This window comes from Ursus arctos, unplaced genomic scaffold (assembly GCF_023065955.2).
Source record: "Ursus arctos isolate Adak ecotype North America unplaced genomic scaffold, UrsArc2.0 scaffold_10, whole genome shotgun sequence".
NCBI lineage: Eukaryota > Metazoa > Chordata > Mammalia > Carnivora > Ursidae > Ursus > Ursus arctos.
The window spans coordinates 11,884,565-11,910,865 of record NW_026622764.1 but is presented as its reverse complement, the minus strand read 5'-3'; the positions used below and the strand labels follow the sequence as shown (position 1 = coordinate 11,910,865).

Here is a 26,301-nt window from a genome sequence, read left to right as displayed (position 1 = left end):
ACGTGCAGATCAGGGCTCCCGTCAGCTCCGGGTGCAAAGCAGACGAGGACGATCATCGAGGACCTGCCCCGAGGAAGCAGCTTACCTTATAAATGAATGACCTTAAGGCAGTGAAGACATTTTTTAAAGCTGTTTCAGACTGATGTTTTTGAAGAAAACACAGGTAGACGTCGAAAACTTTTTTCATGAGAGGATTATGTCCATGGTCAGCCAGGAGCTGGTTCTGAAAACACACAAGGCCAGCTTGGTTAGTGAGACACACCAGACACCCCTATTAGGTTGCTTACAATTTTTAGACTCAAAGGTTAAATGTCCCAGGGACTAAGACAACTTATAATTTAAACAAACTGTGCCATGAATCTCTAGGAAAGCACAGAATCCTCGTGTAGTACAAATAAGTCTAAAACTAAATTTCTGGATCAGGGAGATTTTTTCTTTTTTTTTAAAGATTTTATTTATTTAATTTATTTAAGAGAGAGAGTGAGAAGCGAGCACAGGCAAGGGGAGGGGCAGAGAGGGAGGGAGGGACAAGCATGAGCACGAAGCCCAATGCGGGGGCTTGATCCCATGACCCAGAGATCATGACTTGAGTCAAAATCAACAGTTGGATGCTTAACTGACTGAGCCACCCAGGTGCCCCTTGTTTTTTCCTATTAAGGGAAGGATTAATCATAAAACTTCCTAGCAAACCGTAACATGGCTTGATAGACAAGTGTTCCTCAGTACTGATTTGGCTTCTTATTTACTTATTTTTACTGTATACCATCAATCAATACAGAGGTAATCTTTGTGATATCTTAATTTCAACAAAGAAGTGCCCTTACAAGTGTCAGCTGATTAATGGGCTGGAAAAAATACTGAAGTGAGGTATACGAAGTGAGGTCTCCTAAAAGCAAGTTTGTGGGGTGCCTGGGTGGCTCAGTTGATTAAGCGTCTGCCTTTGGCTCAGGTCGTGATCCCAGGGTCCTGGGATCGGAGTTACGTAGTTCTCCCTCTGCCCCTTCCCCTGCTCCTGCTCTAGTAATTAAATGAAATGTTAAAAAAAATACAATTAAATTAAGTTTGTTTTTTCCAGGCTTCTCAGGCACTCTGTTAAGCAATGAATAAGCAGACAAGCTTGGTAAGGTGGGAAACATACAGGCTTTCATCAGGCACCATTTACCATCTGCACAGGTCAACTGAGTCTTACAATTCTCACCTGTAAAATGGTGACCCTAGAACTGACCTGGCACAGCTACTGTGAAGACAGGAGTACAAAAAGCATCTGATGCATACTTTGGTCTGGCTCAGTAAGTGGTGGCCAGCAGGACTTTAACATATCATGGGTTTTACTCGATGAAGCAAAACAAGTGGGCCAACAGTTCATACTTCTCAAAGTTCTGCAAGATTTTTTCACACCAGCGGTAAATTCATACTAACTGAACTCCTTGTGAATCTGGTTGGCTAAAACTCTCATAGACTGCTTAACACACAGGTAGACAGAGGTGTCACCGGGCTAGAGTGCAGCCATTGTGTCTAAACGTGCACTGACACTAACGGGCTACATCTTCAAATACGCACAAAGGTGTGTGTGTTTGGGAGAGGGCACACGTGTGCATTCTGCACAAGTCGGCAAAGATGATTATAATAAAAAACGTCAGGAGGCCAGTCTCCCAAACCAATCTTACAATTGTGTCAAATGACTGGAGATAGCTTATGGCCAAGTGATTCTGTTACATAGCAAAGTATGGCTAGAGGATTAGTTTTAAGATTTACCTCATCTTATTTTTGGAGAAAAATTTTACTCAAGGAATAAGTTTTGTTTTCTTAGGTCCAGTGATTCACAGATGTAGTCACAGCTGGTAGGACACCTGGAATTCACAGGGATCTTTATAACATGAAACACTGAGGCACAGTATTGAATTCCATCATGTGAAAGAGAAGCAATTTAATGAGCAGAAAATGGAATTTAATTAACTGAATATGATATAATTCTCAACCATGAGCAGCTGTTCACCAACTGGGAAAAAAAAAAGAGGTTGTTTCCAGTGTTTTGGGAACTGCTGACATGGTTTGTTGTCTGTGAACATTACTTTTCCCAGAGGCCACTGTTCTCCCTAATTATGGCTGGATTAAGGTTTGCGCAGATATGGATGTGAGTTTTCCTTCTCCTAGCATTAGTTGCTGGAGACATCCAGAGGGGATGGCGCATACAAAAATCTCCAGGAGCCCTGGTCTTGCTGTTGGAATTGGCCTGTCTCCAAGTTCTTAGCCCAAGAGTTAAATTCTCCTTCCTCACTCTCTCTGGTCAAGGTTTTGCTTCCCATTTTCAGGATTTAGTCTTCTTGGGTTCTAATCTCAAAACCCACTTGCAAGAATGCAGTTAAAAGTCACTCACACTAAGATATAAGTAACCCCTCATTTCAAGGAGTAAAGCACCTCTTACCCCGGACACACCTCCATGTACCAGCTGCCTTCTGTAATCTTCCAATCAATTTTCTTTTTCTCCCTCCCTCTCTTTTTCACTAATTAGAAAGTAATATACACTAAATATAAAACAATTTTGAACATTCAGAGAGGTCCACAGCGGGAGGGGGAGGAAACAAAAACAAAATTACACTTCACTTCTCCAATCAGAAATCAGAGGTAACACCACAGTGTATCTTGTTTCTACTTTTTTACCCTTGTAGACTTGTTGGGAGGATAGGAAAATTCCATTCAGGAAAGTTAATGGCTTCTCTCTAGCAACAAGGTGGAGAATAGGTTATAAATAAATCTCAGGAACTGTCTGATGTGGATGCAGGTTTGACTGTTGTAACACGTTCTCCTTGGGGAAATGAGCCTTTCAGAGAATGAAGACGCAACATCAATAATCTTTAAAGATCTAGGAATAGGATAAAAATGAACTTAAACCCTGGGTACCAAAATGATAATGTCTAGAACCGTGCTATTTAAGACAGATATACCTTTCCTGGGCATATGGCATTTAGTTTTATTTAGACATCACTTTAAGAATCTACCTTAGAGAAGAGCTGTTTCAGCTGCAAATGCTTACCAATCACTAAGGTGACCTAACTTCATGTGTCTTTGCAGACCAGGCTCATGATTGTGTAAACCAGACCACAAACTCCCTAGAAGAACCCAATTATCCACTGTGTTTCTCACCGTCACGTAGTGATTCTCATCAGGGAGCTCAAATCAAGAAAAGGCACAGGTGGAATTGCTAAAAATACACTCTCAGGTTAAATTTGTAAACACATTAAAAAAGATTATGAACTATTTAAAGGCCAGATTTGACTTGGGATTGTGTTAATCATTGACACTATAAATAGCCAGAGAACGGTATTTTTCTGCATGTTAACTACCTTGGTTTAAAAAACACACCCTTTTATGTATTAAATGAGAGAACATATGTGAAAGCATACAGCACAGGACCAGCATCTGGTTAAGTGCTTGGTAATATTCTCCTCTTTTTTCTGTATTGGATCATTCAACTACCTTGATGTCCCTCAGCTGGTTTTTTCTCTCTCTGTCCCTCCCCTGCCACCACCTCCCTGCCATACCTGGCTTAGTGGATGGAGAACAAGGGCTTTGGCAGGCCGGGTGTGCAGTGATCCCGGGAAAATTTTCTGACCTGTGTGAGCCTCAATCTCCTCATCTGTAAAATGGGAGGATAAGAAGACCCACTAGGCCAGGCTGTTGTGAAGATTAATGCTTGAAGCACAGAAGGCACTCAATAAATAGTAGGGCTTAAATATTTTCAAACATTTTCTCTCATTAAGAATGTGTTTTCTTGGCTACCTTTGGCAACTTGCTAGACGTGGTCAATTAAGAGACTCAGTCACGATGGGGCTTTATCTGTGGAAGATGATTTTTCTTGAATTACATCAGCTAACTCAATGTAGTAATTTAATTTTTCTGATATGCTCCAAATGATGCCTCAGCTGAGTAAATTATTTGCAGAGGAAGATCCCAGTGGCAGCTGTGCCAGCGGGCCTCACGAACCCGTAATCTAGGCCAGGTAAGCCTGTAGTGTGGCATGACATCCATTACTGCTGTAACATCTGCCCATCTTCCCACTTTTTAATGGGGGCGCTGAGCTTTAAATGTTTTTGCACATAGGCATATAGACTTTGACAGAGATCACGTCAGCACTAAAGCTCAATCTTCCCCCTGGGTCTCAGGAATTAGACCCTTTATTATTGGGCCAGGAAGGCATGAACACAGGGTAGATGTTTTTGGGTCCTTCATATCAATCTATTATATAGTAGGCATACTTGCCATGTTCTAGATAAGGGAATCAGGGTTTCCAGATGTCAAGCAGACCTACCCAAGGCTTAGAATCTGGTTAATGGTGGAGCTGGGATGTAAAGTCTGGTCTACACCCATAAAGCGGCAGGTCCTTTCAAAGGTTGTCTTACTTTAAACTTACAACACATCGGAGGCAGATCCTATTTCTTCTAATCTTACAAATGAGAAATCTTAGGTCTAGAGACATGAAGTAATTTTCCCAAAGACATTCAAACAATAAATGTCACAATCAGGGACCATCAGGTGTTGTTTCTCAAGAGTCAGACAGAGCCTCCCTGGTGGCCAGACACTGGAGATCTGGGAACCTTGATGAATAATTTTAACATGAAGTAAGTGTTTTTCAGGGGGCTAAGTGAGAACCACAGGCTGCACAGTAAAGAGATGGCCACTATTCTCAGGGAGCCACCAAACTACACCCGTGGTGCGTGTGCCCTCATGACCGGCCAGTGTGCCAGGCTCCACCTGACATGCAGCACCAGGGTCTCCAGCACACGGACATGGTGGGGCTCAGGCAGAGGGTAGAAGAAAGTGTCCCAACCACTGTTTTGAGCTTACGGATTCTCAGTGAGCAATGATACAGGTATACATGGCAGACAGTCACATTAAAAATGTCATTGTCTATTTGCACCACATTTTTCAACTAAAAACATGCAAGAGAAAATGGAAAGAGGTTCCAGACGTGGTCCTGGCAGAGCAGTGGTTTTCCAGCCGTGGCATTCAGGTCTCACCCCCAGACTTTCTGATTTAGCCAGTCTGGGTCAGGGCCTGAGAATCTGCACTTCTAACAAGCTCCCCCCTTCTCTTTCTGCAGCCACTTCCGGCCGGGGGACCACACTCCGAGAGCCACGAGAGTGGAGGCTCCATGGAACAGGACACTGCTGCCCCCATACTCATTCGATTAGGGTTTGTATTTCCTCGTCTCTCAACTGGGTTTCTAGTAATGACATTTCGTGGGGACACAAGTGGCGTGGCTGCTAAGAAGAATAAAGGTATAGTATAATAAAGTGACAAGATATCAGGGTAACTATTTTTATCCTAATAAAGAAATGTGCCTTATGAGAAGCAGAGATAAGTAAAACAGAAAATGACTTTGGTTATCTTTTCCAAATATCCTTGGAAACAAACACAGTTTCAATATTCATAGCCTATCAACCCTAATTCAATTTCCTTCTTCCGCGCTGAAAATGGAAGCGATCAATTAGCAAGACTGGGAAGTGTTAGGTTCCTAAAATCAAGCAAGTGGCTTACAAGACCATTTCCACCTACTTGAGTATTACTTGCTGAAACCTAAAAATAAGACCGAAACAAACTTTTATATTTTATCCTTGAAAGGCTTTTATCACTGAAGTTACTAACAGATTTTTTTTTAATTGTAAGAGGTGAATATGTTCGTAATTATTGCTCTTCTATATAGAAACAGCTAGATTTGACTGCCGCTGCACTTGGGTATTCTCGAAGATAATAGGGACAGAAGTGTCCGATTAGGTTCCCATATTTATCATCCTCGAGGGCACAGCAAACCATGTTCCCCAGGTGAATGATTTCTTCTGGCCAAGAGTTAACCCACCAGGGACTGTTTCCATCATTTGCAAGCATGCAGCACACCCTGACCAGCTAAACTTTATTTCAAGGAATTCAAGTCATTAACGATGGAACGGTTTCATTAAGGGTTTTAAGGATGTGTGGTTTCTTTTCAGGGGCCAAAAGAGTTGCTGAAATAAAAAAAAATACAACACAGGAAGTTCTTGCTGGTTCAACTAAACAAGCAGAATGAATTTAAAAGGTATGGCTCTGACCGTGCCCAGCTGTTCAATACGAACCTTAAATGCCAGTGTAAACAGAGAGAGTGTGTCCAGAGCCGTGAGGCACACTTCAGTAGCAATGTTGGCTTCCAGCAGCGACTGGTGAAGCACGTCTGCGTCCGAGTGGCCATAGCCTGCGTGGATTACAACACCAGGTTACTGCCCAGTGACTGCAGACAGAGAGGCTGGTGCATAGTATAGTCACAGTCAACTTTTGATTATTGACGGAAGGCTTCCTCTGGGGCCTTGCTTCCCTTTTTCAATGGTGTGTGGGGGGAGGGTACGTAATTAAGAATGTGTCCGTTCAATTAGAACTCTTTTTCAGTTCTGGAAGGGAAAGAATAGCAGCAAAATTTATTGTGTGCTGACTGTGTGCCAGCCATAATTCTATGAACTTTAAATGTATTAGCTCATTTAATCCCGCAGCAGCCCTGTGAAGTATGTACATTATTCAATCCTTTTTGCAGAGAAGGAAACAGAGGCACAGAAAGGCTAAACAGCTCGTCTTCCGTCCCACAGTTAGTAAGCAGCAGAGCCAGGAAGGCACCTGGATGGGAGCCAATGAATTGAGCCACTGGGCTGAGCTCTTAGGATGGGAAGAGTGGTGAAGGAGGCGGAGATTTCCAAAGCTTCCTGCACAGACAGAGGCAGCAGCGCAGCAGCGCCGGGGCGGGGGGGGGGGGGGGGGTTAAGAAAATGATCCGGGGGTCAGGGTGCTGGCCCCTGAATCCAGCTCAACCACTTCCTAGTTGTGTGACCCTGGGCAAGTTATTTGACCTCTTTATGCCTCAGTTCCCTAATCTGTAGAATGGGGATAATAATAGTATCCACCTCGAAGGGTTGCAGTGAGCATTCAATTTGTTACAATCCGTGAAGTTCTCAGAATAGTGCCTGGCACATGGGGGATAGCCATGTAAGTGCTGAATCGATAACATAAAGATCTGTATCATCAGCCCAGAATGAGGAACGATAATCAAGAGTTGACTGCACTGCTAATAGTATTCTACTTGCTTTATCAAAAAGCACGAAAGCCAGTACATGTCTGAAAGAAACGTTTAAGAAAAGGAAAGGACTTGAAGAACCATAATTTAGATATAAACTGAGATCTTCTATATGTGGCTGTAAAAATCAATTTAGTACTGACATAAATGTAGCTTGACATACAATTTGAGATATTAAATTATGAAATGATATGCATTAGCAGAAATACATATAGGGATGCAGAGATGTTACAGTACTGATCTAGAAGACAAAGAAAGATGGCAATATAATGAAACATCATATAATGTCCTACTCCAAGGAGCAAAAACAAATCAGCACTTATTACGTAGGTAATTTTCTTTATACTCCAGAGAGGAGGACATTTTGTATATAGATCAGGAAAATAAAGTAGAGAAAACCTAGAGAATTTTCTTGAGGCCAATAGGAAAAACAACCCAGAAACTACACTCCAAATTCCTTATCCAGGTCACTGTATCACAGTACCTAATACTAGGATAAAATAAAGTAACTAGCATGATGTTATTCTTACTCTGATAAACGTCAGACTTACAGAGTGATTTTTAAAAGACTACAAAAGAGATTTTCCAAGCTGCCAAGTTGGCTCTTAAAATAGGCTAAAAATACGATCATGTACTTTCATCCAGTGCTGCTCTGCTTTTAGAAAGGTGGGTCTGAAGTTTTATGTTTGTGGACTGCGTGATTTTCACATTGCAGAAGAGCCGATGTGCCTTTAGAGGGGCTCAGTAACACACTGGCGGATGCAAGTCCTTTTTATGTTTACTTTTTTGGTAAGAAGTCTCCCGGAGAAAGAAAGATGGATGTACTTTGGTACTAATTTCGCTGGACTGCCCTTGTAAGCCAGGGCATCACCTCATTCGGCATGGTTTGTTTGGGAAGATTCAGAGACGGTGAAAGAGGAAAACAGATTGTTAATTATGGCTAAAGTGATCACAAACTGGGGTGGGGGGATAAAATACAACACCTTTTATTAGACCAACCAAAATTATCACAGGTCAGAAAGACCTTTTGAGGGCTGCTGAAGTTTTACAGTCCGGGTGAAATTGTATAAGGAACTTGCTTTGGGATCATTTTGATATTTTTCTTGACAAAGAACTGACGTTTTCTCACAGGCATGATCATTATAGATGCAACTGCCTACACACTGAAGAATTTCCACAGCACTACTTTTGGCTGAAGGTCTGGACCCACTGAGGACTGGAATTTGGCAATGTGTTGTTTTTAAAACACAGACTCAATGGCCATGCTAACGAAGTTTTTATGTAATTATGTATACGTGTATGGAAACATGACAATGACAAAATTTCTCGAAGCTCTTACACCACCTATGAGCCTTGACATTGTTTATCTAATCTCCTTAAGGGTAACAGTCAGATTCATATAGAAATCTGTCTGCCCGTGTCTGAATCCTCTAAGAATAAAAGAAATGATCCTTTTAAGCCATAACTGGTTATAATCTTGGTTTTTATTAAACTCCTATCTCAAAAAATCAGCAATTTCCTGAGCCAGTGTCATTAAAAAGTCCCTAAAAATAAAGGGCAGCATGGTGATGTTGTCTAAGCGGTAGAGAAGGCACAGACAGTTCACCGAGGGGTACTCCCATGGAAACCGCTTGTCTCAACGCCTGGAACTAAGCTGTGAAGGAGTGAAGGCTTTAGTCATTGATCACCACGTTACAGGCCAACCCAGGAAAATGAAACTAACTTGGTACAGCCAAAAAGAGGTCTTAAGAAAAAACGCAATTTCTTAAAATATCGGTCAGCAACTTTTTTTGAAACTGATTAAGTGGATTCTCACTGGGACAAGTAAGGAATGCTGTGTTAACCCTACTGATTTTCCACGAGGGAACAGTGCTGTGCCCTGGGGCACAAGGCACTGACTGACTATCTTCAACCAGGCTGATCAGAGGAGAACTTCCTCTATGTGCCACCTTTGGCACACGCAACATGGATTGCTTTAGCGTCACACTGACACAATTTTCATTCTGTTATCATTCTGATAAATGATTTATTCTAAAATCCCCAAGTCTTTAAACACACAGATGCCAAGGATGAGATTTTTTCCCCCCTCCAATGGCATCTGCTAAATAAACTCCTGTTGCTAGAACGGCTTGACTGAATAATGCTGACCACATCTGTAAGCTGTCTCTCCCTCCCCATTGCCATGACATCAGAGGTGATGTGGCAGGAGGGACACAAACACTTGCCTTTTCCGAATGTCAGAGGACATTTGGGCTCGAAGTCAGATACGTATTCTAACAGTAGACACTTTCTTTTCAACAGGTACCTTTAACCTTATTTTTACTGTTAATTTTTTCCCCCTGGCCCACATAATATGTATCCAGAAAAAGAACACATTTTATGGGAAAAAAGTAACTACTACCAAATGATAAGGAATCCTCTTGCTAAAAGAAGTCCCCAAACGTGGAAGACCTAGTCCCCTAGATGTATTAACTCATGGTCTGCAGCTTTTACTAACTGAATATATTTTTGCAAAATAACAGACAGATCAACCTCTACATTATCTATTTGTTCATCTCCATCTCACTTTCATTGCTAAAAATATTTTCTGCACAAATGAGAAAAGAGTAGACGGCAGAAAAAGGAATAATATTTCAAGGCCAAAATTATGTGATTTGCTATCTGTCCTCTGATTCACACGAAAAACCAAATGTGCTCAAAATGATTTGTGGAATGAGTCTATAATCTCAGAATTTATACCTGAGGAAATGGTGACGCCATCTGCTTTCTCTTCTCTGAAGAATACCTCAACCTAACGTTCAGCTGTGTCTGAAAATAGTACCTGCTATGGGATATACATTCCAAACTGTTAAAACACCTCGTTTAAGCATACATTGTAATTTAAAGTCCTTTTTAAGGATATTAAAAATATAAATATGCCTGACTTTAAATAGGCACTGTGCCAGACTTTCTCAGTTCTGAAACCCCATCAATTGCAAGAAGTACCAATGACTGACTGCCATATTGGATGTAATATGCAAGATAAACACGTGAGACAAGTCTGTCATAACTCAAAGATATAGCCTAATATTAGAAACGCTAGAAAACGTGCAAAAATATATTTCTAAAGCGAGGACCTGCCTCAGAATAAAAAAAAGTGGCTTCATAAATATTTCATTTACTGTCCTGAGTATAAACTTTTAAAGCAACCAAGTCTATTTTTTACTTATTTTAAAAGATATATTGTCATGCTTAAAACCTTCTGAAAAATATTAATCTTATTTCAAAGGACATATGTGTTCTCTGCATTTTTCCTGTTAATTCAATATTATATACATAAGGGAATTTAAATACCACTGATACTCATTGTCTTGCTTGCACTTCAAAGCTATCAAAGAATTTCAGAGTTAGATGTGGTCTTACAAGCCATCTCAGCTAACTCCTCACTTCCCCATGTGACGTTTAAGAGACCTGAGCAATATCTCCAGGGGGTTCTAATCCAGTCTGTTTTCACACCTCCAGCTCCAAGTGCCCACTACCTAATGGACAGTTCAGTTAGAAAATGGTTTTCCATAATAACCTCAAATTACATTCTCTGCAAGTTAATCCGATGACCCTGAACTCTCTCTTACACCGAATTATACAAAATGCAGGTTTTCTTCAAGTGTTTCTACCTCTTCCCTGGCTTTTTGCCACCTCATACCTGTGAGAAATACGAATTATCATGCAAATAAATTTAATATATTCCTAGAGCAATATATAACAGTAAAGTAAACACAAAGTGTTATTTTATATGTCTTGCACATGTATCGCTTACTTGCAAACATGTCTGACTTAGCTTCCCTCCCACAGCATGGTTTATGTAAAATATTCTACACGTAGCTATCACTTTCAATTTGCCATCTGACACAAACAGCTTCTGTTGATACACAACAGGATGCACTTTACAATAAAAAGGTCAATAAAAATGTCTTAATGTTGTAAACATTTACTTTTCATGTACCTGGGTAATGACCCAAATAAAATGAACCTCTATCTTCTGAGTGTTTTTGAAAGAGTGAAGACTATTTGGCCACAGTGGATTTATCATTTTCATTATCTCCTATCAAAATCCAAGAGTAAAGATAAGACCCTCCCATGGTTACATGTAAGGTGCATATGGTGTCTTTCCCTAAGTCCTACAGGGATATGCTAATGAAGGCACGAAACTTGGCCTCCATTGGATTAAATTCCTGGCGGTCCTCTGCTGCCCCCAGCTGGTCAAACTGAGGCCTGACAAAGCCTTTCCTAGTCAAGAAAAAAAGAAAACAAAAAATGCATGTGGTGTACGTGGGGAGGGGGCACTCTTCCTAGTTTTATTTTTTTCTAAAATAAATTTTAAATAAATTCTAAAATAAATTTTAGACTCTGGCACCCTGCATATCTCTCACATACTGTATTTATGTCATATTGGTTGGCCCAACAGAAGGTACTGTATTCATTGTTAAAGAGGACTTTTTAAAAAAGACATAGATGCTACAAATTTCCCATAAAATACCTAGGTACAGGCGTAAAGAAATCATGTACGTATACATATACATGCTCACACACATACACGTGTATACATACAGCATGTACTGCCTTCTCTGCGGGTTTTGGGAGAACTGACAATTTGGAGCTCAAAAAGCTAACGGAGGGAAAGGCTGAAGCCCCACGGATACATCATCAGATTCAGAGTTGTAAATGGAGACTGAGTTCTAGGAGAAGATGCAAGGCCTGTGAGACACCAGAACCAATGTGGGATGAGCAGGAATTGTGGGAACAGAGGAGAAGGCTAAAAGAATCAGCTACACACTGTTTATTGCGAAGGCAGAAGGAGAAACACTGATTGAGGATGGTGTCACTGAAAACTGAAGCAAAAACTGCAGGATGAAAGAGGAGAGAGGCAGGAAGGACAGGCTCTCTGTGGGTAGCAGGAAGAGAGAATGGGAATCAACCATGTTAGCAATATGGTGCTTGGCTGCAAAACACAGCCAGCTGTCTCTCTCCTCCAATTCAAGCCACCATCGCAAAATCTGTTTGCAGTGGGAGGAGCTGCTGTCTATCTTAGTGGATGAAGGTTATATATTCATGTGTTGATCATTCGTTTTACTTTTGTTTGTTTTCTGTGTTTCCTAAATGATTATCTTTGGAGTCAGGGACTCGGTCTGCTAATTTTTTTTTAAGTGCTTTAAAGTTTAAGTATTTATTTCAACTGATAGTGAGGGAGTCCCTGTGTTATAAACTATCTGGGCAAAGGCAGTGTAGCAAGTCCCGCAGAACAGTGAGAATTTAATTTCTGTTCGCTAAATAGGAAATGAAAACTAAAACCAACAACACTTGTTTCAACCCCTTGTCTGCAGAGCTAGAAAAAGCCCGAACAAACAAGATGTGGAAAAGTCAAGCATTATAGCCTGAGATGTGTCATGAACGTACATTCTATAGCTGAGTGCAGGACGCAGCAGGGGCTCCTGAGTGCCACTGATTCGGTGTGTGTAAGGCACATGTAATACTGATCTAAATTAAGCTTAGAATTTTATAAAGAGAGTCTATACCCATTACATTGAACTCTGTTGGGGTGGAAGAATGGGTAGCTGTTGTATTTCAATTCCTCAGCCTTCTTACTCTGAACTATTATCAATTTAAAACATTTGGAATATTGTCTTTACTCTTAGCCTACATAAAGAAAGAGGTATGAAGATAACAGTGAATGGGATCCGTATGATTAGAAATGATGAGAAGATATCAATAAGTATACATGAAAGACATTACTTGGAGTGAGAACAAATAACTGTCTACATAAAACAGTTACTAGCTATGTGATGCTCGGAGAAAAGATGAAACAATTCAGAGAACACATCACTAACAGAAATGGTATTTATTATAAATGATGGCATTAGTTTTTAAAATGCTGCATGGTTGGTATCTTTTAGGTTTTCTGCTTTGAGAAACCTTTAAGGAGATGAAACACTTAAGTTTCTAGAAATAGTACATGATGCCATGTCTCCTCTGGCGATATGAAAAAAGTAAATTAAAAATATGCTCCCACTTTTTGGTAGAATCTCTATTGTGAAGTTAGAAAGCCCCAAAGTTAGGAAGGCAAGATGAACGAAAAGGTCTTGGCTTGCAAGTGAAGCGGCCTCATAAGCAGACTTCAACCTGATTAAATCTTACCATTGTCTACAGAAATTCCAAGCACACTTGATATCTTTCTCACACTGAAAACACAGAAAAAGTCACTTTGTTATTGGCTTTTCCACACCCTCACAAATTGATTCATGGGCTTTATGTTTTCACAGCAGTTTAAGGATTAACATACATTCAAAGCTGGAATGTCAGAATGTGGACACTTGATCAACTACATGCATGGGCTCGAAGAATGATAGGAACTGGTCCCAGACGTCCTCAGGACTTGCACAGTGAAAATCCAAATATTCAATTAAACATATCAGAGAATGTTTGGCTGTCAAACCTGCCAAATTTCACATTAAAAATACTGAATGGAGGGGTTGGGACAAAGGGTCCGGCACTTTTAGGTCTGGTGCCGTAGCTGACCATGTTCCACATTGTGTCACTCTCCTCCAAAGAAGGGAATTTCGCCATGAGCTCTTCATCCCACTTGCTCTGCGCTGGAAGAAAAGTCAAGTTGGTGATGTGGTGTGGTGCGGCCTGGGGCTCTCCCCTCTGAGATGTCACATGAGGTGGCTGGCTGTTACGATGGTATGTCATGGGACTTACTGTGGTTAAAAGTGAGAGAGTTATCCAGGCTGCCCAGCTGCTGCAATCTGGCATGCATCATTCCTGTTCTGTTACGGGAAACAGGCAATGTCTGAGATTTTCGATCATGAACTATGGGTCCCAACCCCTCCTGGTTCCTGCAACATGAGTGAAATGGGATAGAAGCAAAAGTTAGACTTGTTACACTGCAGCGAGACGAGGAGGGTTAGTGAGGCCAGGACACAGCACAAGGGGAGCGGCCACACGCTGACTGGGAGCAGCGCGGCCTGCTTGGGGCCGGGTGAGCCAGAGACGCACACACAGGCGGCAGCTCTAAACAGGGTTCACAGCAAAGCACCTGATGACGAAGAAGCAAAAACCAAGCCAAAGCAGTGAACTTCTCAGTTTTACAAAGTACTTTAGAGATGCTGCTTTTTAAAAATTAGAGCATCAGTCCGACGTGGTGCTAAAGGTTAGCGTTCTGACAATTGCCAAACACCACGAATCTTTTCGGATTATATATGTTATTAAAGAGCAAAAAAAACAAACAACCTTTTTTTTTTTAATGAAAACAATGCTTTGGAGGAAACAGAGAACAAACATGCAATGAGAGGGATTATATGAGGCGGTTTTAACACCTTTATTCTTACCCAGGCAGGAAGGAGAAGAGCCACACACTTTGTTAAACTTGTCAGCAGTCAAGTAAAGAAAATAGAAAAGTGACCTGGGTTAGCAATCAAACAGCTAACTTCCTACTGTGTACCATCACCAGAGCAGATGAAAAATGAGACCCGTGCTGGAATGACACCTGTCCCCCGGCCCGTAGCCAACCGTCTCCCTCACTGTGTTATTGTGTGGGGCAGAACAAGGCATGCATGGAGTATCATCGGGCAACATGCTGCTGGGTGATTTCACAGGGACACAAGGAGAAGACGCAGTGTTCATCAGATGGGACTGCCACAGAGGGCAGACACCGACAGCATTCAGATGCCTGCTTGGGATCTTCGTCACATGGAGCAGAAACCACGGGAATCTTCTACAAAGCAGGGCACATCTTTCCGCAATGCACATAACAAGCACCACCACCTTCCACTCCTGCCTTCCTATGCCCACCTATTTTTAGGATAGCCTGAAGAAGCACACTTTTACATGCAAATATATACAGGGTGCTTATAAAGTTCAGAAGATTTTTTTAAAAAATTAAATTTACAGCCATTAAAAAAAAATAAGTTCACAGTTACACAAAACCCAATTCTAAAATATTTTGTTGGGCAGAAACCTTCAGCTTCCCACACGCACCATGTTCAGCTCTGCGGCATATCATCCTATTTTGCACAATGCTCTCCAAATGCCATCTTGTGCTGTGGGCGACAGTTACTGCAAGAAGGCTGTGACGCTTACTGGGCACAGTGCCTTCCGGTTACAAATATACCGTGTGCCCATCCTCAAGGGGCAGAGTCAAAGGGAATGAAGTCGGGGTGCGAGCCGTTACTGTATAAGGTCACCTTGTATATACTTGCATTTGGTACTCAAAAGTGCAAATGTGAAATTTACTGTTAGGATAATAAATAACAGCTAAAATGAGAGAACTTTAAGTGCCACCACATTTCAGTTAAAAATAAAAACGAATAGGATGAAAGCATAAAATATGCTCTCTAAATTTGCTCTTTAAAAAAAACAAAACCCACAAACTTTTATTGAACATGAAACATAATTCTGGAAGTGTCTCAGATATCCCAAGAAAAGAACAATGTTAACATAAAAAGTAAAATCTCCACGCTCAAATAGTCTTAAAAATCTCTTTCCTGTTTCATTGCTGTAAAACAGAATTGTCGATAAGAAGAAAAACTCAATCACTACTAAATTTTAAAGTTTGTCCTAAAATATACATACGTTTACTTATAAGTGAACTGTTAAAAACAGTAACAATGGAAAAACAGGATGTTTAGACCAACCCCATAAATACATTACAAGATACACAACATGGACAAAAACAAATAGAGACGCACGGAGCAGCCGCAGAGCAGGAGTGAGAACGTGGTTAAGGACAAGATGTGCTCTCAGGAAATGGCTCCAAGAAGGAGCAGCTTGGGTGCCCCTCACAATGAGTGTCCAGCTCCCCTCGAACTCAGTATGGATCTGAGAGTATGGTGTGGGGCAGGGCCATGAGGATTTACGAAACTCAACCAAGAGTTTCTGGTCAGAAGAAAACAGGGCACGGACAGCTTATCTGGACTAAGGGAGAAAAGGCTCCATTGCATAGGTTTTTACGGAAATCCGAACAAATCTGAGATGGACTGAAAACATCCTTTCATGAAGAAAAAAGGAAAAGTGGTTATGTGAGAAATTGGTATCTTCGTAGTTGGGAGAAGGAATGGTAAAAAGTGACCTTTGAAAGTCAAACAGGGGCAGCAAAACCAGTGAAGGAGGAGAAAAGAGCGAGAAGACACATCTGGGAGAAGAGAAAAGGGACACGGAAAGAACAGAACACGGGGGAGCATATGTAAGTGCAGCAGCAGGCCACGAAGGGAAATCCTTCCAAGAGATGTGCATGAGGCAAAATGAGACAGAAGGAGTGTGGGAACACGGTGAAAGATGCCACCAGATTTGAGGGTAGCAGTCCAAAGACATCGCTGCTGTTTACGAGAATTCCAACTGCCAATCATCACAGATGACAATTCCCACACGTTCAGATCCAAGTAATACAGAGAACAATACACATTCAAACTAAACCCCCACAGTACCTGGCTATATATCGCTTCCCCATGTACTGGAACTGGTGTAAGCAGACTCTGCAGACAGGATGAAAGGTTATTAGGAAAACGTGAAAATAAAATGGTTTTCAATACATTGCTTTATTAAAACCCATCAGCAACACCTGAATAAACTCATACACCTACCACTAGCCTCTTACTTCTGGTGTTCAGAAATTCTCAGGAAGGTCTCTCTCACCCAGAGAAAATCGCTAACCTACAGGGGAGGCACCACGATGTGCTGTCCCTACTACGCAGGGCGGTTAAAGCCACAGAGGAAAGCCTGGGACCAATAGGATCATCTACTGGCTCAGGGTTTCGACATTGACTCACACAATTCGCGTAAAGCACAGGCCCTGGTGCACTGTTCCCAAAAAATTTTGGATTTGGAAAACCATCTGGCCCCAGCAATTTTTTTAAGTAGGCTCCACGCCCAGCATGGAGCCCAACGTGGGGCTTGAACTCATAACCCTGAGATCAAGACCTGAGCTGAGATCAAGAGTCAGATGCTTAACTGACTGAGCTACCCAGGTCCCTCTGGCCCCAGCAATTCTGGATAAACAATTGTCAATTCATTTTTTTTTTTTTTTAAAGCAAAGAGCTTAAAGGAAATCAGAAACTTAAATTGAAGAGATAAAATGAGGCAATGTAGATAAAATGTAAGGTTTCACTTACATTTAAAAATTATAGCTATTTTTGTCTCAGTTTTTACATCTGCTTGAGCTAAGTTAGATTCAACTTCAAAATGTAGTAGCATCCACCCAATTCAGCTAATAATCTGGGTCATTTTATTCAAATGGTTTGTACACATAAGCAGTTAGCTCTCATCTATAACAACCACATATCTGATAATTGAAGGTTGGTTACTGCCCACTGAGTCATGTGCTCCTGAGAGCAGGTGCTGGGGTCAGGTCCAGGAGAAAGAGCTTAAAAAGTGTGAATATGAATAGACTGCATTCCTGGTTCAACTACATACTACTGTTCCCACCTCCTAATTAGCCAGGAAAAAGCAAGAGGCAATGAGGAAAACAAAACTACTCACTCAGATATTGTAAAAAAATCCATAAGTTCAGCTGTTGAAGCCTTGTTCCAATATGTAAACAAAGCATCTAGAAAGTAAACATTAATTCAGTCAGAATCATGATGTGTATATGTGTATATGATACATTAGGGGATGGGGAAAAGATTTTGTATAAACCCTCAAACCCTTTTATAGCAGATCAAAGAACAAACCACAGTGACTAATCTTTACTGGTAACATACACAACGTGCTATTCAATTTAAAGAAGCTATATTTGAACACCTGAGCTTTAATTTCATCATGCATCACCTAGCACTACATAGTACATATTTAACTTACACATAATGTGCCCCTAAATTTCAAAGAATACAAGTAGGCAAATAATCTCAAGTTAGGCTCTCTCTTTGCCTACTACAGAATCTCTCTCTGGTAAGGAATCTGTTGAAAATTCTTGCATGAACTCTCTTTCTAACACATACATGCAGAGAAATGGAAGCATACGTGCTCACACACTGTTTTTCCTTTGAGTTTTAACTCAGTAATACAGCTTGGATCTATTCCAATCTTTCCAAGTTGCCTGATATTCCTCTCCATAAATGCACTATAATTGAGTTACCCAGTCCCTTACTGATGGACATTTACTTGTTTTTCCCCCTTATGTTTTGCTATCTCAAATTATGCTTCGAAGAATATCCTTTTACATGGACGTATGCACACTTGTCCAACTACATCTATAGGACAAATACTCTTAGAAGTGAAATAACCATGTCAAATGTTAAGTGCATTTAAGATTTTGATAGATGTTGCCAAAGAGCCTTCCAAACAAGCAATGTATGCAAGCCCCTGTTTCTCAGCAAAATGATGCAGTATACTCTCGATTAAGAAGTCACACTCACACCTGTTCTGCATCAAGATGACTTGGCATATTTTTAGTAAAGGCAAATCCTGCAAATCTATTTACAGGAAGCATTCTCTGTGCATGACCCTTAACTTTTTAAAATTGCACAAAGGGTGTTATCATTTGATAGTTAAACATTTTTGCATTCTTGTATTTTATACTAAGGTTGAGAAACTGGTGAAGAGATTTCTCTCAGGGAGAAAGGCCACTGAGATTGGGGACTGAGGAGAGTGAGAACATGTCTGCAGAGATGCTGATGGGTCATGAAGGTGCATGGCCACAGACTTTTCACTCCACACTTGTCAAGAATGGTGGCAGGCAGGAGAATACAGCCATGAGATATACATGGAGAATCTGTTATATGCGAGCAGTGTGCTAGGTGGTCTCATGATTGCACACCTGTCATATCTAAATCCTCACCATAATCAGAGGCAGTACTCCAATTTACGGATAAGCTAATGAGGCTCAGGGAAGTCAAGTCGTTCTCCCAACCACCAGCCTAAAGAATCATGGTGGAATGGGGATTTAAATCAAGTACACCTGATCTTAAAAGACACATTTAGTTTATTAGACCAGTAACATGGGTGAGTCAGTGAGCTTCCATCTTTTAGGAATTCTGATTTTAGATTCCTGAGGGACAGACCTTGTTACTTGAGGGAGGCCACACTCATGTGGTGAGCACCCAGAGAGCCAAGTGAACACTGGAGGACCTCTCAGGGTCAACTTGCATATATCTGTGGTCACCCCAGCACATATCAGACAGAGCCAGCTGGCCTGCCAAGGGGCACCAAGCGCCTTTCCTTGCTCTTGGCTATGGGCTGAGGCTCAGGCTACAGACGGAGGAGAGGGTGTAGACAACTAACCTCTATGAAGGAGGGAGGGGCCTAATGTGTAGGAGGTGCTCCTTTAATGTGGGAAAAGGGAAAGAGTAGCTGTACAGTTACACAGTTGAATTTGGTTGTCTGTCTGGTAAACTACTCCAAAGGCAACTTCTCCCCCACCCCATATCATACACAAGAATCAAGTCCAGGTAGATATTAAGATTTAAATGTGAAAATTTGAATAATACCACTTTTAAAGAAAATACAGAAGAATATCTTCAAGACTCTGCGGGTAGGTAAAGATTTCTTAAACACAACACACACACACAAATTCAAGTTGTAAGAGCAAGGAAATTGATAACTTGAAGGTAATTTAAAAAAATCTCTAAAACTGTTTTTGAAGAGGTCTTGCATTTTAAAGTATATGCATGGCCTTCCAGAGGGCTGCCTTTAAAGGATAATTTTCACTTGGATGCAAAATTTCTGGTACACTGGTCTTAAAAAAGCAGTTATGTTCTAGTTATATACCATATTTATTATTTGAAACTTACAATATTTTAAGGAAAACTTTCACCATAGGAAAAACAGAATTACAAAGCTGGCTAAAATTCACCACCATGATGTAAAGTTCAGAACTTTTAACATTAAGGGAAGAATTTAAACTTTATAACCAAAATACCTGAATAAGTACCCAGTGCTTTGCTATTTGGTCATCATTCAAGGAAAATGTTGTCTATTTGTTGTGTTTTTAAAAGCTATTTTAAAGTAACAAATTGACAGAACAATAAAAAAACTCAGTCCTGAAGCATTTTAAGGACAGGTACATGGTTCCTAACATCTAAATACTAAGGTCTGGCTATTAATGCTGTAGAAATGGAAGCTCGAGAGGCCTTTAGCATTTTGTTTTCAAAAGACTTTGCCTTCTCTCAATACACTTCACAGGACACTTTCTGATACGCTGCAGCAAAAGTAAGACAAGATTTTTGATCAAGGAAGAAACGTGACATTGTACCATGGCACAATTTTATGTGATTGCTTATATCACAAAACCAGAGTTGAAATGTCCCCTCATGGATGTTTATTCTATTAAAGCTTTATTCTATTAAAAAATGTGGTTGTCAAACCCTTCATGAGAAACTTAATCTACTATGATACCACTAACTCCATCAGAAAACTAAAAAAATCACATCTGACTTCCAGTTAAAGCCAGTAATGTCACAAACACTCTAAATGGAAGAGATCTTTAGATCCCCCAACACTACATATTCTAATTCAAGAGCCTGACTAATTAAGTTATGCAAGTTGCCAGTAAGTTGGTTTGGACAAATGAAATTGTTTTTAACAAAAATCAAAGGCTACCTCATTTATCTGCTTCTGTCTCCTTTGATTATAGTGGTAGGTCTGAGTTTAATAAAAAAAATTTTAAATGGCCCATGCATATTTTAGAACTCACTTTCTAGAATAATTAGTAAAAACCCTTTTCCGAATTAAGACTTTAATTTCTGCTACAGTTAGTAAAATAACATGTATTCCAAATGAGGAAGAAAAGCCTTTTAAGTCCTTTTATCCTTTCAAGCAATTACAAGTTTGAAAAAAGAAACCAAATAGTGAAACAAAGTAAAACCAACATCTTCACGTTTACCTACCATCAGACATGCTTTTTAAGATGTAGAGGAAACACATCAGCAGGCTCTTTATCTCAGACTGGTCAAGTTTGTCACAACGAACCACAGAATTTCCCAAAGTGCCACTTTGTTGGTGCTAAAAAAGGGAAATATAGGTGATTTTTTAAAATCCTTCATTACAGGTAAAACAAAATTAGGTTCACTTTTCTCCCTTGCAAGAGAAATATTCTTAGAATTGGGTCAAATCACAAAAATTGGAAGGTATAAAACTCATTTGTCGGCAAACCACAGGCACACCTTCACCGAATACACACACAGGTGCTAGAAGCTCTGACTTGCCTCCTTTGCATACTTTCCTAAGAGACAAGCCATCAGGCAGAGACTTTTCAAACTGGGTAACCATACCAGCTTAGTTCAAAATGCCAAATATATTCTCATGCAAAAAAGGATGTGTGCTAGGGTCAAACAGAAATGATGAGTCGGAAGACACTGCAGAACCAACCATATCCTCAGGAGAACAACAGTGGCTGAAAAAGCAAATAAAATCTACACTCCTATAGTGTTCCAGCCACGAGAGCCTGGGGCTGAGTCCCTGTCATTCAGCTGACATTGTGGGGGCACCCTTGGGGGGAAAACAATAGGCAGGTACCCAATAGGGACAAATAAGGACACCTCAGCAGAGCTTGGCCAAAGACCCTAAACTGATGAGATTATTCCCTCATCAGCTTAGCTCAACACTGCAAACTTCAGAAAGCAGAGGGCACAGGGTGAGAACAGTTTTGCCACTAGACAGCAAGTTTACATGTTTAAGGGGTTCACATTGGGAAAAAAAAAAAAAAAAAAAGAACAAGAATCTCATCACCTGATAAAAACACAGGAGATTTTAAAATCTTTGAAGTTATATTTCCAATTGAAAGCAGGATTTTTAATTTTTTTGGCAAATACCAAAGCAGAAAGATCAATAAAAAAATATCTTTCATTCAAGGTACTGGGTGGGCAATTGGAAAAAATATACAGTAAACAAGTTTAATTAATAACATACATGAGTATTTTTATTAGAGGAAGAAATACAGGTACAGTTAGTGGCAAAACCGTAGCGTGGATGCATCATTTCGCCCACCCCCTTCGCCAGGGCCACTAGGAGAACCCAATACTTCTTGCAGTGGGAGGGAAGGTGCAGCATGCAAAGTTTCCTCTGGCAAAGGTGGGATTGTTAGAAGGGAAAAATCCACAGTGACCCGGTTTTTCCTGGCTGACTGGCAGCTCTCTTCCTCCTCTCCAGCACTGCGCATGACGCAAGCAGAATGCCTCCTGAGCAGCTTCTCACTCTATACATGAAGGCAAGTCACGGTCAAGGGGAAAGTTCACCACGTCATGACACACACCACACTGAGATGCTCGCACCTCTAACGGAACCGCACTGAAGGCAGAAACGCAGGTACAATGACAAACCTGATGCTGAAGAAGGGCATTTTGCACATTTCTGAGAACTAGAACTATATCCCCAAGTGGTTCACCTGTTTGCTGGTATGTGTGCTTGCCTTAACTTGAAATAGCTTAGGAATAACAGTGGCCAAGGCAATAGCAATCTATCGTTGTTCCAGGTTTAAATTCAAGCTTTACCCATTCCCACAAAGTTCCAAATAGTCTGACCCTTGATTATTTCAAGAAAAAGTGTTAAGTATAAGGAGGATGTGTTGTGTTTGGGGGTACCAGTGTAAGAAGGTTTCCAATAAAAGCTTATCCCTGAATCACCTAGATGATCCATTAACTTTTCTGGACCTGGCTCTGGAACCGGCTCTGGACCCAACACCCATTTGCATAGATAACGTATTCTCTGGCTTACAGCCCATGGGGATTCTAAACGAGTGGCATCTTGATCTCCCTACCTGTCCAACCTGCCGAACTATTTGCTCAAGGTCCTCCACTGTAAACACTGCCCTGATGTGAAATATTGGAAACAGGAATTGAGGGGTCTCAGGAAATGGGCCCCAAACTTAGACAATATTCTGATCATAACTCTAATAATAACTCCAGGTTACCTGAGTTATTAAAAATAAGAAAGTCACACTTAATGAACACCAGAACATGATACATGGTTTACTTTGAGCTAAATCCATTAGTTATAAGAAACACTTAAATTATATGAAAAGAAATTACCTTATCCAGGGAATTGCTTTTCTCACTATTCCTTTCTGGAAGGCTGTTCCCTGAATCTGTGCTTATGAGGGATCCTCTTGAATCAGCATTTCTCACACTATTGATGTTTGGAGTTGACGTTGTGTATGGAGAAGCTAAACAGAAATTAAACCAAGACCAAAGATTTGGTGAGATACAACAAAATAAAGACAGTACTGAACTTTAAGGGAAACTGTTTCTATGGCACTTATTTTTTTTTGTTAAGTTGGCTCAAGAGTTTCATTCAACTACCTCACCTTTAAAGAACCAGGCCATAATCTGAAACATTCAGGCATAACCATGAATTCACTTACATGAAGCCACCTTTGATTTCTCAGACTAAAGGAACACACAGTTTCAGAATGAGATAAAGATGTTAAAAAAATTAAAAAGATAAATCCACCTACAACTATCGAATCAAAAAATGAAACCCGCAATAAATCACAGTATGCAAACTGTATGCTGAGGTGCCCCAGGAAACTCACAGGGGTGTCTTGGGATGTTTTACATTTTCAAGAAAAACACGATGATGCCTGACATCTGCCGAAACTGTAGTTTCAATGTTAGATCATGCTACCTTCCTTTTGATGATGTCGTATCTTTGTGAAGCTAGGTATTTGGCAGCTGCTATGATAAAAAGCAAGTACTGGGGGAAAATCAATGTGGAACAGGAAATGATGAGGGTGCTGAGCAAGCTGATTCCAAATCTGAGAAGCTGAGCAGTACCTACACATCCACTGGTAAGGGCTGTGATTATTACAAATAAAAGAATTTCTCTTTAAATTTATGTATATTTTTTCCAAATGCCTATTAAGTTGTTCAGATATAAGAACTAATTAGGTTATCTGGCTCCAAGTACCTAACAGAACTGTTGGGGACTCGATGAAAAAATTACTGTGGCAATAAGCATGCTGTGAATGGAGAATGCTCGGGAATCTCGGCAACAGTTCTGAGCAGAAATGAAACCTAACTTAGAAATAAAATGTGTGACATCCATGGAAAAAACAGCGCTTGAAGTCAGAAATCAGCCCCCACCTTGGTACTATGGAATTTTAAAAAGTAATAGATTGACTTCCTGCTTAGATAAGACTGAAGTATATCACATAATTTAAAACAACTGTCAAACTTGTACGTTCCATCCTGAACCAAAAGGCATACCTCCAGCTGAAAGGCCTGGCTGGCTGTGCACACTGTATGAGGAGCCTTTTGGCACCGTGTTCCAGCAAGCTGTAAGCATGGCCTCCCACACCCACACGGAAGATGCCATTCCCCAACACCTCAGAACAGGCCGGCCATTTTCAGATTTTAGGATACAAATTAGCTGCCACGGACTGAGACACTTCTTCTCCTTCTCCTTCTCCTCCTCCACCTCCTCCTTCTCCCCCTCCTCCTTCTTCCTCTTCTTTTTTTTTTTTAAAGATTATTTATTTGTTTATTTAGAGTGTGAGAGGGTTAGGGGCAGAGGGAGAGAAAGAATCCTAAGCAGACCCTGCGCGAGCACAGAACCCAATGTGGGGCTCAATCTCAAGACCCAGAGATCACGTCCTGAGCCCCCCAGGTGCCCCTGGAACACTTCTAAGTTAATCCCTCCCTCTACATAACACTCAGGTTTATCCAACACCAACATCCCTGAAACTGAATCAGCTTATTAAAATTAAGAAAAGAAGAGCCAGGGGAATTTGAAAATGTAAGTGACAGCTGAACATGTAAACCACTGGCCCCAGGCTCCCTCATCCCAGAACAGAAACTGTGTGATTGATTGTCATGGGGAACAGGTAAAAACCTATGAAAAAACTATGAGCCTTTTTCTATACTTAGAGATAAAACACACATTATGACCAAATTATAATTACAGTCCTCCTAATATTACCAGACTTCATATTTAATGTAGAACATAATGATCATGAGGAAAAAGGTCTTTAGTAAAGTAAAATTAAACCTTAAATTCCCCGGATTTTAGGCTCAGTTCCAGAAACGGAGTCCTAATCTGAGGCAAACAGATGGAAATGCAATAAATCAAAATCAACATGTTTAGTAGAATTTTTTCCCATTGTGTGTGTGTGTGTGTGTGTGTGTACTTAATATCTCAGCCCAGCGCATTTAAAAAATCTTAAACAACATTTTACAGAAGTAAAATGAAAAGAAGTTTGGTTCACCTCTGTCTTCTTTGTACAGACAGCCCAATGCAAAACAGTGAGCAGGTGGAAAAAGGAACCCGGAGCCTAAGAAATGTGTGCCTTTTAAAATGAATATAATCTCGGCGCAGTTTTTATCCAGGCAATGAATCAGTTCTAGAAATCTTCATGCACCATGTTCCAAAGGCATTTAAAAACAATGCTGAAGGTGCAGTCTCAACAGGTGAGGAAACTAGATTTCTACTACACAGAGATGTAAAGAGAAAGCCTACTCTTGAAGGATCAGCACCAGGATGCGAGTTAACTAGAAACTCCTTGGTAAATAAAGAAGAGTTGCTCAAGCTATCGGAAAACCAGCAAACCCAGATCAAAGGTGGGGGCTTTTCTGGAAGGCATTCCTAAAAGGGAACAAGGATTTAGCTCTAAAGATGGGGGGTAATAGAGATGAAGCCTGAGGATAAACAAGTCTGTTAGAGTGAATTCCTATGAAAAGGGGATTCAGATCTTGAAATTTAAGAGAGTGAAAAGGGATTAAATCAGTCTCAGGTACTTTGCATAACTTCATCATGAACAGAGCAACCAAAGGTCATTAATGCTATTCGAGTCTTGGTAATGATACCCAATGGCTCATCTTTCGTTCTCAAGGCATCCCACACCCTGACAAGGTGATGCAGAATTGGAGAATAAAGTCAGCGTCAAAGCATTGCCTCATTCTAGTTTAATCATTTCCACAGAGTCTTGAATCCTACAGAGTATTGGTCAGGGAGTTAAGATTTCAGCACATTCCTGGGCCCCAAGAGTCATGAAACTGGCTACTGAGAGTGTATCACAAAGCATACATAACACTGAAGAACTGTGCTTGGTAGGATGGCAGTCAGATCATGTCACCATGCCGAGCACTGTGCACATCGTGGGGGCTTTCCATTCCTTGCCATGACTCTGTTTTGGAGATGTAGACACTGAGGGCGAAGAGGAGAGACATGCTGCCCAGGGCAATTAGTAATTGATGGAGTCTGGATCCTAAACTGTCTCTGTCTGACCTTAAAGCCAGTGCTGTGAACTC

At 40.7% G+C, this 26,301-nt stretch overlaps 1 protein-coding gene across 26 annotated transcripts in view; it reads right to left on the bottom strand.

Moving 5' to 3' along the window:
- DOCK9 (dedicator of cytokinesis 9) overlaps positions 1 to 26,301 on the bottom strand; it is a 278,727-nt gene that overhangs the window by 38,051 nt on the left and 214,375 nt on the right. For 8 of the 26 annotated variants that reach the window (XM_048215678.2, XM_026493517.4, XM_057307486.1 and 5 more), the window contains exons 34-40: positions 23,086 to 23,219; positions 20,947 to 21,061; positions 17,603 to 17,669; positions 16,552 to 16,599; positions 13,829 to 13,896; positions 6,111 to 6,226; positions 86 to 223 (exon numbers count right to left, since the gene is read on the bottom strand). In XM_048215678.2, the coding sequence (XP_048071635.2) occupies positions 86 to 223; positions 6,111 to 6,226; positions 13,829 to 13,896; positions 16,552 to 16,599; positions 17,603 to 17,669; positions 20,947 to 21,061; positions 23,086 to 23,219 (686 nt within the window). Of the gene's footprint in view, positions 1 to 85; positions 224 to 6,110; positions 6,227 to 13,264; positions 13,309 to 13,828; positions 13,966 to 16,551; positions 16,600 to 17,602; positions 17,670 to 20,946; positions 21,062 to 21,950; positions 22,254 to 23,085; positions 23,220 to 26,301 lie in introns of those variants that run through there. The other 18 variants (XM_057307453.1, XM_057307488.1, XM_048215683.2 and 15 more) reach the window with 4 other exon arrangements.